Below are 17,062 nucleotides of genomic sequence, written 5' to 3'. Positions count from 1 at the left end.
GGCGGGGCGAGCGGCCGCGCGCGGGCTGCCGGGACGGCGGAGGACCGGCGGGCGGGGCGGGGTGCCAAGATGGCGGTGCCGAGCCGAGGTGAGCGGTGTCGCGATAGCGGCGCGACAGCGGCACGACAGCCCTTTCCGGGGCACCGGGGAGGGCTATCTCCCACCGTGCTAGAGGTGACCTCTTGCAGGGGACATGACTAGAGCGAGGCGGGGCCGAGGTCGAGCCCAGCCCCGGTGGCATATCGCGACAGCCCCGACACGCTGAGGCAGATCCCGGTGGCGCGTGAGCAGAGCCTTGGCGCATGTGCGGGCTGAGGAGGCACCTTGACCCCGGGAAGGACGCTTTCCTGAGGCCGAGAGACGCCGCATAAAAATCCACATTTTTGCTTCAAATTAGGAACTGCTGGGATCCAGAGGGGAAAAAAATTCATCCTTAGTGTGGTCAAAATCATTAATTTCCAAATCTTTCACAGAGGTCAAAGTTTTTTCCCAAAAATGTAAATTTCTGCCCTGAGTAGATAAGGGTGGTTTAGAAAATTTTTGCCGAATTCGTAAAAAAAAAAATTGTAATCCCAAGTCTGTGCAGTGAGGTGCTCTGGGTGGTGTTCACCACAGCTGCTGCCTTTAATACAGTTTTATGTTAAAAATGAAGCCATTTTGTTAGAAAATGGGCCATGCTCCACCTCAAATCCCCATTATCAATGTCACTCACTCTAAAATCAGCACCAGCCTGGATAAATAACCATAATACGTAAGATTTTGTTGGGTGAAGCACTGAAATGATATACTCAGGTGGTTTAATAATCCCTCTTGACTCCAGAGTGCCTCTCCCGGGTGTGCTGTGGGGTTTCAGGGTTTATCCCTGAATGTCCCGGTCGCTCTGGGGGAGGCAGCACATCCTCAGGAACAGTGGCTGCCATCCCAGCCTGGAGCGGCTGCAGGAGGCTCACTGCCCTCTCCTGGGAAAGGATTAAGGAGAGTTCAGATACAAAGCTGGGGAACTGCCCTGAGGGAATTCACTCAGAGTTGCCTATGGGAATTGTATGACTCCAACCATCATACAATTCAGCATCAGTGGTGTAGCTGCACTTTTGGATATTGAATGAACGTGGAATCCTGGAATGGTTTGGGTTGGAAGAGACCTTGAAGCTCATCCAGTGCCACCCCCTACCAGGGCCAGGGACACCTTCCACTGTCCCAGGCTGCTCCAAGCTCTGTCCAGCCTGGCCTTGGGCACTGCCAGGGATCCAGGGGAAGCCACAGCTGCTCTGGGCATCCTGTGCCAGGGCCTGCCCACCCTCACAGGGAAGAATTTCTTCCATTATCAGAGCCATTCTCCCCTGTTGTGTCACTCCTAAGTAACAGGATGAGTTTTGGAGCCCCCAGTCCCAGTACAGAGAGCTGAGAGGAGAGGATCAGGTCCAGGAGACATTTCAGGTCATGGACACGTTAATCACCTAAAATCATGTGCCTGTTTCCACTGTGTTCCCAAACTGGACACCTTAATTAGCTGCCTGGAGTTAGGGGGAATTAATTTGGGCCTAAGTGCATAAAAATCTGAGGTGAAGAGGACATTGACTTCAGGAATCCGGGGATGAGGATGGCGGCGTGACAATGATGAGCTGTCCCTGAGCAGACACATGAAATGGCCTTTCACAGGTTTTACTCTCCCTGGAACAGAAATCCCAACTGTGCAATTCCTCGTGTGTCTCAGAGAGGCTGAGAATATTAATGAGGAACTCAAGAGGTGCTCCAGTAGATCGGTGCTGTCATGTTGCATGGCAATTTTATGTGATTTTTTCAGAAAATAATAAGAAAGTGAAATGTGTTGGTTGGGTCATTGGAAATACTTGGTTTGATTTTTGTGGGCAGTCAGAACACACTGAGGTTGGACGTGGAATGACTTTGTGAAGGGAACTGGTTTGGACAGATGACATTTGGAGGGATGGTATTTAGAGGAACCCTGGAGCTCTGTGTTCTCCACAAACTTTCTCACAATTTACAAGCAAATGGTCCCTTCTGGTTCCCATGTTCACCTCCTTCCTGCATAGTTAGAGGGGATGAAGTGTCATGTGCTGGGAAAGGACAGGATGAACAAGTTCTGGATAATGCCTGTGCACTCCTTCAAGCTTTGAAAGAGCCTAAAGTTCTTCACTGAAAGTGGCTTTTCCCAGTAGGGATTTCCCCCAAATTGTTTTAGGCTTCATCTAGGTGAAAAGGTTATTTTTGGAACCTGAGCTCCACTATCTGGAAAACAATAAATGTTCCTGGAAGGTGAAAAAAGAGATTCCTCCCAGCATTTAGATACCATTGTTAGAATGTTTCAGGATTTAGACTTATTTCTTCTCTTTATTTTCTCCTTCTCCATGCAAAGGAAGAACATCAGAGATTGTATCCTTTCTGTACCACTGCTCCCTGCGTGCGGGAATCCTCAAGAAGACTGCCTCAAGTGGATTCCTGTCTTCTCCCCAGTAGCTCTGCACAGTGCTGGGGCTGTGCTCCTGAGTTTTCCATCAGCATCATCCACAGGAAGCACAACCCCATTGCTTCCAAGGGAAGATGTTTTGTGCAGGTTTAGCTGGGATTTGGCCCTGATGGGCTCCTGCTCCTGCAGAAACCCCTTTAGCCCCCCTGCAGTCATGACTTAACTCATTTTCTTAGGAAAGGAGGCTAAAAACTGCATATATGGACTGCTGGACACACCCCCTCCATCACAGCTCACAGACAGCTGACACAGCTGACAAGAGGTAGTAAAAGCAGCTCTCAGTAGTAACTTCCTCCTCTCTTATGGTAAGTCACCCCACCTTTACTTCTGCCAAGATCCAAGTAACTTCCTAGGAGGAGACACCCTTGGCTCTGGAGATTTCCATGCTTAGAACCTATCTAGTAATTTTTTGCTCCACCTTCCTTCAACTGGAAGAACCCCAAAACCTGGTTCTGTGTTAATAAAATGAGCTGCTCTGGGAACTGGAATCCATCCATGGTGCGTGGGTGGGTTTAGAAACGGGATGGGCAGTTCTTGTAAAAGATGCCTGGGCTGAAATCCCTGCTTGGAGATATTTGTAGGATTTGAAACGGGCTGGGGGAAAGAGGGGAGTGAATTAAGGCTGTTTCTTAGGAATTTGCATCTCAAAGCTGAGCTCAGACAGGTATGGAGGACAGCTTTTCCATGCTGTAGGGACAAACAAGGCCTGGCTGCTGCACAGAGCCACCTCCAAACACAAGGTTGATGGAGTTTGCCAACTCTCTGTCAACTTCCTTAAGGCTGACTAAGAGGTCAGTAGAAGTAGTCTGGGGCAATGTACATATGCATCCCCCCCACTTCCTCAGGCTAATGGATGCCCCACTACAGACCAAATAAAATTCCTTTAAAAAGGAACTAAAGCCAAGCCTGAAACAGCAAGCTTTTATCCCAGCCTGTGGTGTTTGCAGCCTCAAGTTCCTTCCTGAACCCTCCCCATAGGCCAGGCATAGCTGAACCATTCAGTATGGAGAGAGAGAGTGCAGTATATTTTGGGGTTACTGGGAAATGGTAATTTTATGGAATAGATCCCACCTCATCACTATGAGAAATCCTTAACAACAGTTCTCAGCTGTCATCACTTCCCTTACAGATCCTGCTTTATGTAAATGGGATTTATTACATCTTCTATTTCCTGGCAACTCTTGCAATGATCATTTACAAAAGTAAGTCGCACGTATTTTCCGCAGAGCAGGCCGTGCTGATGCACAGCTGGGCTTTGTCCTGCTGTGTTTTCCTGCTTTATTTACTCTGGTTTATTCTCCAGGTCAAGTTTTCAGTTATCCAGATGATTTTTTGGCTCCTGATCTTGCTGTGCTTTTCCTTTTGGCCATTCTGGAAGTGCTTCGATTGTACTTGGGTAGGTAATGTTATCAGTGCACCTGGAATGTAATCTGTAAACATGAATCATTTGGAAATGGAGTCTGTTAGTTGAGCAGATATTTGGAGACCCCTACACCTTTCCTTTCACTCCTGAGGACACCTGCAAGCACCAAGAACACCTTCCTGTCACTAAGATGGAAGGGCATGAAGGGCCTCCTGACCCTGTCCAGAACATGCTAAAACTTCTTCAAGTCCAATTTTTAAAAAACCCAAATCACCATCCAAATCTGCTCAATATTCCCAAGACATCTATGCACGATGAGGCTCTTGAATCAATCAGAGTGTCTTTAGGGGTGGATTTGTTCTGCTGCCTTAAAGCTCTCTGCGTATTTGCTTGGAGCCCGCTCCATGAATAAAGAAGCGGGTTTCAACTCTAATGTAGTTAAACACCAAAATCTACTGAGCTGAGCTTGGAAATAAGCTGCAAGGAAGAGAGAAGGACAGCTTCTCCACAATGACAGTCATTTGAAACGGGAATAGATTAGCAGGGAATAAGACTTGAAAATGAGGATTGGACTCCTGGAGTGCACCGAGGTCACCATGTGTGAGTGCGGGGCTGGGGGGCTCAGGGAGGTTGAAGATGAGTGCTCAGAACGGTGCAGCTTCAGAAGTGATTCTCTGTGGTAAGAAGAGGTGCCCTGGCTGTGACTATCAACTGATGAGCTGGTGGCTCTCTTATTTAGATTAACCTTGGTTCATTTTCCTGTTTCGAAATGGATTGTCTTTGGTGTTGGGTTTGCAGAGCCTTGATTTAGGCTGGTACTTCAATGTATTTTGAGCTTTTTTAGGACTCGGTAAGAGCAAGGTCCAGGGCCTTTTTTGAGCAGAAATCTTCTCGAGTTACAGCTTGAGCTCTTGTCAGAACAAATCGGACCTCTGGTTTCTGTTTCCTTGCAGGTTTCAAGGGTAACCTGACAGAAGCAGAGGCCCCGCTGGGGCTGAGCCTGGGGCTCACGGTGGGCAGCGTGGTGCTGTGCGTGTACCTGCTGCTGTGGCAGACCTACGTGCTGTGGGCAGACGTGCTCCTCAACGCGGTGCTGCTCTCGGCCTACGGGCTCGAGTCGGGGCTCAAGGTCATGGCCATCGCTGCCTTTGTCAGCTGAGCCTGGCCCCTTCCCACAAACCTGCCACACATTCCTTCTCTGAAAGAGTGGGGCTTCACTTCCACTATTGAATTCCTTTGTATATAAAAACCCTGTAAAGCTTCTCTCTGTTTAAATTAGAAGTTTTGGGGACAGAGGCGTCCTGCCCAGCAGATGTGTGACGCTGTCCCACCGTTGGCTTATTTATGGACAAAGGCAAGGGATAAATCAGCAAAACCCATCATGCTCTGGCATTCACCAGGGATCAGTACTAATTACCCACTCCTAACACAGGGTAGGAGCCAGTGCTACTGGCATGGTGGGAGTTTTCATGGCACAGCAGCAACATGCAGCCCAAGTGACACAGAAATGAATCAGGCCAGGGCTCACTTGTGCCTTGCCACGCACACGTCCATGTTTGAGGGCACAGCTGCTCTCCTGCTCTCATTTGTGTTTCTAGACCTCAGTGGTAATTTCCCTGACTTGAGTAGGGCAGAACCTGATGTATCCCAGTGGGGGAGAGTGGAACTGGGTTTTGTGCATACCTGGAGAGCCAAGCCACAAGGTTTGGCAGCCAATTCTTACTGACACACTGCGTGAGGGGATGTTTGGTTAAACAGGATGGCTTTTAAATTAACAAAACCATTCACCATTCATTTTCCCTTCTGTCCTGTTTAAAAGTCCAACAGCATGTTGGCAGGTTTATTTCTGTTTGGTGTTAAATGTGCTTATTTCTGCTATTCTGCAAAAATTACTACATTCAAGCCTGTCTTTTACCTTCTAACTGGTGCAAGTGCAGAGTTTTTTACTGTATCAAAAATATATGTTAATGGAAAGCTTTGGGAGTTTCTCAGTTTTTGAAGAAGCCAATTTTGTATTCAGAATTTCCTATTTTTGTATTTATTTATTCATTCAAATAAATAATGGTTTAGATCTAAGGAGTGTTTGAAGTGCAGAGCATCTTGTTCAGATCTTGGGCTCCAGCTAAGTCACCCAAAGGAAAACTTGGGCAAGCCTGGATGTGTGTGAAAGCCTCTTCTCAGCCTGATCCTGATCCTGCTGTTGTGTGTAGCCCCTTCTCCTGCCCTGAGAAGGTCTGAGCTAATTTGGACTCGCCAGGGGCTGAAAATAGTGGGGTGCAGGCCTGTGGCACCTCAGTCATGCTGCTCTTTGCTTTCTGGTGGGGGACAAAAGACACAAGTTCTGTGGAAGGGCCCAGTTTCATCCCTCAGTCATTCAGTGGTTGGACTTGATCATCATGGAGGGCTTTTCCAACCTTAAGGATTCCAGTACCTAAAGGGGGCTTACAAGAAGGCTGGAGAGGGACCTTTCACAAGGGCATGTAGTGACAGGATGAGGGGGAATGGCATCAAGCCAAAGGAAGATAGGTTTGGATGAGATATTATGAGATAATTTGTGACTCAGAGGGTGCTGAGGCCCTGGCACAGGTTCCCCAGAGAAGCTGTGGCTGCCCCATCCCTGGAAGTGTCCAAGGTCAGGTTGGACATGGCTTGCAGCAGCCTGGTCTAGTGGAAGGTATCCCTGCCCTTGGCAGGGGATGGAAGGAGATGAGCTTTAAAGTCCCTTGCACCCCAATCTTTCTACTCCCAGGCCAGGTAACAGCAAGTTCTGTCTACATTTCACCACCTGACAGTCATAATCAAAGTACCCACTGGCACAAATCCCCTTGGACAGGTCCTGCTAAGCCAGGGCACAGCCGGCCCTTTGCTGTTCCCATGGAAATGTCACAGCAGCAGAACTGGGGCTAAGGAGCACCCAGGAAACTGAACGACCAAATGTTCCTGTGCTTAATCTGCCTGAATGGAGCCCCCACCTATTTGTCCTCCCAGATTTGTTTGGCATGATGGAATGTGCCATCACATGCTTGTTCTGAGGAGTGACCAACATACCGAGCTGTCCCTGCCCCGTTAACGATCAAAGCACACAAGCAAAACTTCCTGGATGGGCACAAAAAAAAGCACAAACTTTTCCTGGTGTTTGCATATGCCTTACACAAAGGTCTGCCCACAGAACAACTGACAGGCTTTAAAGGGAATATTGCAAAGTGGGATATTTACCTGAATGCAAGTGAAATGGTAAACAGGGTAACATAGGTTAATGTTGATTCACAGCCCCTGTGCTTCACCTTCTTGGGGTGATCAGCACAAACAAAATAAATACAAAATATGTATTATAAAACATGGTGAACCCTTTGCTCCCTCCTCATCACCCAGGTGAAAAACAAGGATCAGCAGAGAGTGCCAATACTTGCTGATAGTGAGCCATGAGCACATAGGATAACACACATGACTTTTTGGGCTTGTTTCAGAGCAGGGCCTGATGGCTCCAACTGCTCAGAGCCCTGGCTGGCTGTTGATGCCTGCTGGGGTCAGCTGGCACCAACCTAGACTTGCATCTTCCCAAGAGCAGGACAGCTCTGGTTTCAGTTTTCCAATTTCAGATAAAATTGTCCATGAACTCTTTTGTGGGATACTGCTGCTGCTGACAGCCCTGTGCTTCGTGATGAAGGATGAAGCCTGGAAGCTTCAAACAGCTCCTTCCTCCCAAGTACTTCCAGATTTTCAATGGGAATTGTCACTGTGTTGGTGTCCCTGATGCCATGGTGGCATCTCTCTATGCGGAGCTGGTACAAAGACCCAAAGTGAATCAGCTTCAGAGAGTTCCCCTAACCAGGAGCTCCTTTCCAAACCGTTCCCACTGCTTGGAGAAGCAGGGCACACATAGTGAAGCCATTGATGACATTTGCCAGACATAAAATCGCTGGAGCTTTTAATTACGAGGCCCAGCCCTTCTGAAACAGGACAAGCAAGTTGGATGCAAACAGCATTAAAAATTTAGAGGAACACATATTTTGAGGAGCTGGGTTTGGGTGGTGTTTACTTAACAAGTCTTTGTTCTTGAGCCATCACAGGGGTGTCTGCCGCCAAGCTGATTTAAAAGGCTGATCCTGAGAGGCAAGTCAGCCTCCTGTGATTTCCAAATTGGAGATACTGGGAGATAGGGTGTTATGGGTCCATGACTTTATGAAGTCCCTCTGGAGTGGCCTGGTGCTGTGGTGAAGGAGGGAGGCCAAGGACATGCACTCAGTTGGTTCCACACGTGGGAGCCACGCCAGGAACCGCCACCATGCCACAGGATGATTCACTCATGCCAAACCATTCCATGATTCTACAGTTGCCTCTGGCCCACCCCCGCCGGCACCAGCTGTCAGGTGGGACAGCAGGGAAGGTGTAATAAGCTCTGCTGTGGTTTTCTTCCCTGCCCAGAGGAAAAGTTGCTGCCTCTGCAGAGCAGTTAAGAGATTTGCTGTGGGGCACAGCAGCTCACAGTAGCCCTGTCTTCATTGTGAATGTGGAGCTGGATAGGAAGCAGTGCCTTAGAACACCATCCTGACAACTCCCCGTTTGCATCCCAGGAAAGTCAGTCCAGTCCAGCAGTCCTCCTGAAATACCCCAGTGATGCATTTCAGGGAGTAGGGATCTCCTGCACAAAACCTTCCAGCTGCTGAGGCTCACCAGGCTCCAGCACAGCTGACATTCCCACTGCATTTCCCTTGTTTTGGACTGATATCCCTTCTCCTGCCTGGTACGGCAGGCATTCCCTAAATCCCGCTTTTCCTAGGGCTGGCCGTGTTTTCACAATGTATCCCATGGGAACCCGGCGAGGAGGATGACGGGGCACTGGGCGGGAATGTCACACCGAGTATCGGTTCGTGTTCTCCCGCTGCAGGAGAGGTCGTGTTCCTGTCAAACCCGAGCTGCCGACATCCCGACTGTCAGGCAGGGAGCTGCTCTCCCGGCTCACCCGGCCGCATTCCTCCCACAGGAACTCACCGGGGCGGCTCCTCCGTGCGGCGCCTGGACCTGCGCCAGCCCCTGCGCTGGGCACAAGCCCCTCAAAGAAACCCACAGCAGCGGGGAACTCAGCATATGTCGAGCTAAGGAATTTGGGCTTCTCGCAGACCTCTGTCCTGAGGGGGAAGCTTTTCCTTGTTTCTTTCCCTAGTGTCACAGTTACAGCTGTTTCCTCCCAGGGCCAGTGACACGGGGTCTCACTTCACATGTACACGGCGGGGATTCAACGCGGAGCGTGGGCATGGTAGGGAGGCCTGCAGGCACTTGCACTTCAATAAAACACTCTTTAAAGCCTCTGTTTTGGGAGAGGAATGGCTAACCAGAAGGATCCCACCCTGCCATCGACACGTCTGTATGACCCAGCTGATATTTTCCCTGCCGGGGACACCTTCCACTAGCCCAAGTTGTTCTAAGCTCTGTCTAAACTGGCCTTGAACAATTCCAGGGATCCAGGGGCAGCCACAGCTTCTCTGGGCAACCTGTGCCAGAGCCTCAGCACCCTCACAGGGAAGGCTTTGTTCCCAGTATCCCATCTAAACCTTTCATGGAAGAGCTGGGACAAAATGAGGGGCTTTATGGCCACGTAACCCCAAGGAACACAGTGCAACAGAGGGGGTACCCCAAAGGGGACTCTGCTCTGCACCCCAATTGCTTTGGGGAATATGAGAGAGAGGACGCTTTGCCTTCTCCCTCCATCTCCCAACACCTTTCCTTGCTGCAGACGTCGGGACAGAGAGCAGGCAGGAGCGATGCTGGAGGAAAACAACCCGCGAGCCAGCGCGGAGGAGAGCCCTGTGCTGCACAAAAGGTGCCTTGTTCCCCCTATGAGGCGGTCGGGCAGCACGTCCCCTCTCTCACCGGCGATGGAAAACTGAGCTCCAAGCACTCCTTCACTTCCCCTCGCCACCTTCAACTTTCTCATTGGGTACAAAATGTTCTCGGGAGCAGGAAACCCGAAGTTTAACACGTCCCTCCTGGGCTCTTGGTCGCCTTGCCCAGGGAGTGGGCGAAGGGTGCAGCAGCCCCCGGCGCCCCCGGGGCCACCGGCTCCTGGTTATACAGTAACCTGTTGCTCCGGGTCCCAGCTCCACCTCTCGCTGCCTCCACATCCCTCCCCTCCTCTCTCCTCTGCCAAGAAACCTCTGTCACCTGCTCTCAGACACTCGGGGCGAGCGGCACCAGGAGGAAAGGGCAGAGGGGAACCACAGCACGGGGACCCCAGGCCGGGCTGCCGGGTGGGCTCTGCCTCCCACTCTCCTTCAGCGTTCGGGGCACCGGGCTCACAGCCTGTGCAGGGAGGACAGGGAGCTTGGCTGCTGGAGAACGGCAGCAGGATTTAAGTAGGAGGGCACGGAAAACTGGGTGAGAACTCACGGGAGCTGAGCGAACTGCGGGAGACGAGAGCGGCTTCTCAGCACCGGTGAGTCCTTCTTTGCAAGCCCTAAAACTTGACACCCCCCTCCCCAGCTTTTATCCACTTCAAAAGTCTGTCTGATTCTGCTGTGGAGGGAGCACGGCTGGAGAGGGGCTGTGGCTGGGAGAAATATCAGTGTAGTTTTCTGTTGTTTTAGTTTAAAAAGATGAAAAAACGTACTTTTCCTAGCATTGTGTTTTCTGAGTTTGTTTCCCGTCCTGGTGATTCCCCACCAGGTGAGATCCAGTAGGTGGCACTTTCTTGGCAGCAAAATGTCCATTTGGCACAGAACGAGGCTTTTTTTCTCTTCGTAATGAAGTCTGGAGACGTAGCTTTGAGCAGCTGTTTGTTTGCAAACCTCGGGGTTTCCTCTTTTGGGGACATGTGTAGAACTTCTGGCCGTTCTCCGCCGGGCCCCTCAAGGACCTGCTGCTTTTGGTGGGTGAGATCTCCCTACCCCTGATCCTGGCAGGATTCACCACCCGATTTCAGCACGGAGGGAAGCTCGGAGCTGCCCTGTTCCCTCTCGTGACAGCTCTGCCTCCTGATGAGCTTTCATCCACGTTTACGAGTCACAGCATTCCTGTCCCCTTTCTCTTATTTTCCTGGAAAATGCTGGTGCAAACTCCACCGAGGACAAGGCTCAGGGACAAATGATGTGACCAACATTATTTTCAAATACTGGAAATAACTGTGACACAGCACAGTAGTAAAATCCGGTGACTGCCCCGCTGTAATTAGGGCAACAGGGAGTTAACACTTGTGTTGCTGGGCTGCTCCAAAAGCACGGATCAGATCCATCAGTAGCTGCTCATCCAGGAGTACCAGAGCTTGGCTGGGATGTGCCCCTAAAAAGGACTTTGTCTGAGGAAAAGAAGTGACAGCCAGAGGCTCAGCCCCCAGCTGATACAGCAGGGACCCACACAGGGTTTCACCTGCGGATGCCGCAGGCAGCAGCACATTCCTTGCTCTATTTTGCTCTGTGATCTGAGTTTTCAGTTGATTCTGTCCTTCACAGACAGAAAGGGCAGGCAGCAGTGCTGAATCAAGGAGCCCTTTAAAACAGGACTGGGAAGAGGGACTTGGGATTCACTGTGGGAAGGTGTCTGTGAGAGGTCGTTGGTTGGCCCTGTTTAAAACAAAAGCTTGAACTGGTGTTTGGGACAACACTAAGCTCAGTTCCACTGTGGTCAGGCCTGCGTTGCTCCTGCTGGTGGTTTCCATAGCTGAAGCCTTGGGAAGGCTGGCCAAGGAACTGGTGCTCTTCCAGCTGTATCCCGCCCTCCAGGTGGTCTAGAGCAGGATCTACTCCACTGTACTCAGCAGGGCAGGGTGGGTTTGTCATATAATCATAGAGCTTAGAGGAACGGGGAGTGGTTTTAGGCACCTGAGGAAAAGTTTAGCACCAGCATTGTTGAACTGGCTGTTGGTGAAGTCCTGGGAAGGGAACAGCTGTGAGTGACGCTGGAGAACGGCTGTGACGTGCGCACACCACTGGGAGCAGTTTGCCAAGACAAGCTTTGAGTGCTTGGCTTTCTGCCCCTCTGCCATCACCCCTGATGTCAGGATGGGCACAGGCACCATGACAGAGGTGGGCAGCCTGGATGCTGCTCAGCACCAGCAGGAAATGTCTTCTGAGCCACAGGATAGGTATCGCAGGGACAGACAGAATGCGCCTTCAGTGCCCACCTTTGCTGACTGCAAACCACTCGCCATCAGTCGGAGTGACAAAGCCCAGCCCTGAGCCTGAAATAGCCCTGCAGATCCTAGGGCTCCATCTGCCCAACTCCCATGGATGGTGTCGAGGGTAGGACTACATGATCTCGAAGGTCTCTTCCAACCATGATGATTCCGTGAGGGACATTGCAGAGCAGATGCTGTCTATGGTAATGTCACAGTAGCCACCATTTTGCCAGGCTATGACAAATTGTCATGGCTGCCTGCCTGGATTCATCCAAGGGCACGAAGAGACAGGGAGGGGTCGCACAGGAGGAACCCTGGCCTGCTTGCTCCACTCTGGTCATTCAACCGGGCTGTAAGTCCTGAGAGGAGACCCTGCTGGGGCATGGCTGCAGGTCCAAACCTGCCAGAGGTTTGTTGGCATCTGCCCCTGGATGAGATGGCTTGGAATGTGCTGGAAAACAAAATGCTTTTCATAGGCTCACAGGATCATTCTGGAACAGAAAGATTCAGAAGAGACACTAATGTGCTGTAGGACTTGGGAGGTTTCAGCCCTTGTAGCAAAAAAGAAAGGAGTGAAACAGGGAGAACAAATGCGTTGGCTTGCGTGGGCTTGAGAAACATCCATATGAAATAAATCCTGAGTGCGTGGGGAACTCTTGGAGTATTATTCCCAGAGGGCTGCATCCGGGGGTGCTGACTCTCCGTCATACTCTTGGCTTTCTCCCTTCCATGCCATGGTCTCCCTGAAGTGCTGGGTCAGGGCAGGTTTGTGGTTTTGAAGAAGACTTTATGTTTTTGTCCTTGCATGGGGCTGGTCAGGGCTCATGACTCCTTTCCACAAATGCAGTCAGCAGTGCTGCCCTTCCCTCCGGGGCGGACAGGAATGCACGGCCTTTAGCCTGCGAGTTTGGTGTCATTGGCAATAAAACAATCATCCTTGGAAAATACTTGAGCCTAGCCTGGTGACCCCCAAGCAGAAGTGCCAAGTAAAGTCCACAGACTTCCTGGAGCGACAGGGATGATCTCCTGCACTGCGCTAGAGCTTTACCAGCAGCTCAGTATCTGCCTGGCATGGCAGCTCCCGTAGAGCACCGGCAGATCCAGCAGCACTTGGCTCTGCCAGCACGGCCTGCTGAACCACCTGTTTGGCCAAGGCTCAGAAAGTGCCCAGAAAAATACCCATCTGCCTGTCCAGGAGGTATTCATGTTTCCCACTCCAAGGGAGGGGAAGGGTGGTACTCCAGAAACCCTCTCTGCTCATCCACTCGCATTGTAGGAGAGTCCTTGCACCATCAGAAATTGTGCCAGGCACCGTACAACACCTGAGAGACGCAGGAGACAAGATCCAAAGAGGCCCAGGAGGCCTGAGAGCACAGTTTGGCTCTGGATCCCCACCTGCTGACAAGACCACAGTCAGGAATGGAGTAGAGCAGAAGGATTTTCATAGAGTGGGGAGGCTGTGAACAGTATCTCTGTCTGCTTGCAGTGGGTTTGAAAGGTCAAGCTCAGGGAAAAAAATGCTGTCACCCATCCCTAAAATATTTAGGTGTCAAGAGGGAAAGGAAGGGGATCCAGGGAGAGCTGCTTCCACATGGACATGGCCGCCTCTGCACACAGGTGATGGTTTGTCTTTTCCCAAGGCAGCGAGAGTTTTCCTTTCTCCTGGGCTGGCGACAGTACCGCCTCCAAAATTGAAATGCACGATGCCAGGGGGGTAACCAAAAGAGTCCTGGCATTTTACTTCCTGGTAATCCAGATAAATTAGGAAGAATTGCAATTAAGAAGGGAGGGAAGGGTGTGTAGCTGAGCTGGACCGGTTTGGAGATATTTCCCATTCACCTGAACTGCAATTCCCCAGGAGAGCCCAGCCCTTGTTCCCATTATCCGAGTGCTCCCAAGGGCATTACTGCAACGTGCTTACTTCCACTGAGCATCTGCTGAGGAACAGAACAAAAGCTTCCAACCCCCGGGAAGAAGTGAGGAGTCACAGTCTCTGTCTGCTCAGCTGCCCTGGGACCGGGACTGAAGTGCCCAGACAAGCTGCTGGGGCCCTGATTTGGTTGAAAGCACCAAGCAAGGCCTGGAGGTGCCTGTTCCTGCAGGCACAGTGGGATCAGGGGACCCTCACAAGGCAAGAGGCTGATGGCAGGGGCTGGGCTGCTCCAGCCCATCTGGCACGGAGCTAGACCCTGTTTGGGATGCTCTGTGCCCTTACATCCATCCCTGCCTTCAGAGCAGGGCCCAAATCAACCCCTCTCACCAGCATCTCCCACGAAGGCTCTCCTTGTCCTGCTGAGACGGGCAAACACATCTCAAATGCGAGAAATCCTCATCTCCAGAGCCAGGGGCGCATTTCCCCCATCCAGTCCACACTTGGGGTTTCACCTGTAGAGGCATTAGCCCACCTATTTACCTCTTCTTTCCCACTCCCTGGACACTACCACAGCTTCTAGCAGCAATTTCAGCTGGAATGGAGGAGCTGAGCACCCTCAGGGTGATGGGATAGGATTTTGCAACAGCCTTGGCTGTCACGATGGGCAGGTGTGGCACAAATGAGCCCTCATGGCTCATGATCCTACAACCCAGCCTTGCCCCAGGTGAAGGCAGATCTTTCCATGGCTGATGGAACAGGAACACTCCACATTTGTGAGCTGGGGTCTTTCAGCACTGCCTTGGAATGGGACAAAAAATTCTTTCCTATTTTTGGTTTCTGGTTGGGGCACTGACCCCCAGAAGCTTTTCATAATTCAAATTCAAGTTTAGTCCTTCCTGCTTTCTTTTTCATTTTTTCTTCTTCTGTCTTATCAGTCTCAACGTGTCCAGATTTATATCCTACAAAGGTAAAGTGCAGCCCATCCGAATGGCAATAAAGCAAAGTTCAGGCACCACAGCTGATTCAGAAAGTGAAATAGTGCTGCTGGTGGGATGGCGATTAGAATCAGGCTGAGTCAACACTACCCTCCCCCAGACTGTTTACACCTAACTTCCCTCTCTCTCAAGACGGACAGAAGTGGGAACCAGCTGGGAGCTGAGAATCTCTTCACGCCTTACAGGTGTTGGCTGCTGGAACCAGAGCTGACACCTAAAATCATGGGCAGCCCCAGGTTCCCTCACTGGCAAATACAAAATGAATCCCAAACCTGACCCACCTCACTGCTGTGGAAATGCCAGTGGCTTGTCCTAGTCAGTCATGCACTCCTCACTGCCACCATCAGGACTCCCTTGGGTCACTCCTTGTCCCACTGCTGCTGCCAGCCAGAACCTGACTCTGTGGACACAGACTCCTCCAAGTCCTCCAAACTTCTCCATGCCCTTTTCACAAGGGCATGGAGTGATGGGACAAGGAGAAATGGCCTTAAGCTGAAGGAGGGTGGCTTTACATTAAATATTGGGAAGAAATTCTTCCCTGTGAGGGTGCTGAGGCCCTGGCACAGGTTGCCCAGAGAAGCTGTGGCTGCCTCATCCTTGGGAGTGTTGAAGGCCAGGCTGGATGGGGCTTGCAGCAACCTGGGATAGTGGAAAGCAGGGACAGGGCAGGTCCCTGTTCATGACAGGGAAATGGAACTTTTTCCAACCCAAACCAATCCATTTATGACATTATGATAAGTCACATTTGAGGCTTTCAGTGGTGACTGTATGGAGGCAAAAGAGTGACTTTGCTGTTGGTGCTGAGATAAACACAGAGGTGTCCATTTGCCTGAGCCTGAGATAATAATTTCGTCAGTAAATTCACTTCATAAAAACACCAGGGAGAGGAGAAGAGAGAAAGGTAATTGCACCCACGATATCCCTTAACAAATCATAGGCTGGAGCCTACTCTCATTCCTGACACTGCTGCCTCTTAATTATAGCTGTGTTCAGCTGAGGAGACAGAGGAGGAGTGCCAGGCTCTATGCAGAAGGGAGCACTAATTAAAACCTCTTTTCTCTGGGAAGATATTAATGTCTTCCTCTGGGGCAGAAGCGAATGGCCTTGTTTGTGGCCATTCCCGCGAGTTAACCTGTAACTCTGACTTTCACCCAGCCAGGCAGTTCGTCCTGCTTTCGGTACTTGGTGCTCCCAGCATTGCTTCTGGGCTGAGATATGGGACTTTCAAAAGCCCTTGAAAAAGGAAGAGGAATAACATGTACCTAGGCAGACTGTGCAGGTGTGGAGGTAAGGTTAGGTAGTAGGGTTGGCTCCTCAGTCCAGGTACACTGACCACAAAAGGGACTGCCCCTTGATATGTGACACAGGCAGGATTTCTGTGATGGAGATGGTATCCCAGACTGCACCCAAACAAATCCTCTCATTGGAGTTACGTGGACTTTAACAGGCTTGATCCTGTTCCCCACGAGAAGAGAGTCCCGTCCGTCAGGCTGGTGGGGGAAGGAGTCTTGTACCACCAGGCATCTGCACGCCAGCATCTCTGCCTGATCTCCTGATGGCTTTGGGACCTGGGCATGCAGGCAGGTGGATTCCTGATTCACCTCTTTTTCCAGCTCAGGAGAACAAAAACCCTGCCAAACTGTGGGAGGGGAGTGGTACATCTGGGCCATGGAAATGACAGTTTGATCCACTGAAGTCAAAGGGCTGATTCTGTGATTCTATCTATTTATTCTGTGTTTCCATGATTCCCGAAGAGAATCTCCAGCTGCCCCTGCAGAGTTTCCATAGCAGGGAACCCAACTGGTGAAGGAAGGCTCTAGTCCAGCATCCAGGCACATGCTCACTCCAACCTGGCATTCAAGCCATAGTCAAAACACAAGGAAAATATTGGGTTGGATTTTTCCACCTTTTTTTTTGCAATAGAAGGTGCAGGGCAGGAGTGTGAAAGTGGCATGAAAGGCTCTCAGGGACAACTCCAAGATTGTCAGGTGTGCTGTGAGTTGCTGCTGCTTGGAAAATAAGTCGATAAAGTTTTAGCAGCTAAAAGAAAGCCAGAAAAGCTGCGCCTCTGTCAGAGAAGCTGCTGCACGGAGCGAGGCAGGAGCAGGTTCAACAGGATAAATTGAGAGCAAATGTACCAGAGCTGTGCTCATAGCTGGTCTCTGCCAGAACCAGCAGGTAACACCCAAGGTGTGGCTGGGCCATCGGCTGCCTGAGCAATCTCTTGACAAGGAAG

General features: G+C 50.8%; 2 protein-coding genes across 3 annotated transcripts in view; both read left to right on the top strand.

The window, feature by feature from the left end:
• Positions 1-40: 40 nt before the first annotated feature.
• TMEM80 (transmembrane protein 80) lies at positions 41-5,848 on the top strand. Of its 2 annotated transcripts, XM_082282821.1 has the most exons (6): positions 60-88; positions 2,375-2,391; positions 2,662-2,790; positions 3,615-3,687; positions 3,789-3,881; positions 4,802-5,848. In XM_082282821.1, the coding sequence occupies exons 3-6, from the start codon at positions 2,788-2,790 to the stop codon at positions 5,005-5,007; spliced, it is 375 nt and encodes a 124-aa protein (XP_082138947.1). In that variant the 5' UTR covers positions 60-88; positions 2,375-2,391; positions 2,662-2,787; the 3' UTR covers positions 5,008-5,848. The 2 variants fall into 2 exon arrangements, with proteins under 2 accessions (XP_082138946.1, XP_082138947.1); XM_082282820.1 differs by lacking the exon at positions 2,662-2,790 and having other exon boundaries at positions 41-88; positions 3,594-3,687.
• Positions 5,849-10,113: 4,265 nt separating this feature from the next.
• Positions 10,114-17,062, top strand: part of EPS8L2 (EPS8 signaling adaptor L2) — a 47,003-nt gene continuing 40,054 nt past the window's right edge. The window contains exon 1 of the mRNA XM_082284530.1: positions 10,114-10,281. The gene's annotated coding sequence lies outside the window, so the exon portion shown is untranslated. The remainder of the gene's footprint in view (positions 10,282-17,062) is intronic.

This window comes from Coloeus monedula (assembly GCF_965178545.1).
Source record: "Coloeus monedula genome assembly, chromosome: 6".
In the NCBI taxonomy this organism is placed as follows: Eukaryota; Metazoa; Chordata; class Aves; order Passeriformes; family Corvidae; genus Coloeus; species Coloeus monedula.
The sequence above is the reverse complement of the archived record's forward strand: the minus strand, read 5'-3'. Positions and strand labels throughout refer to the sequence as shown.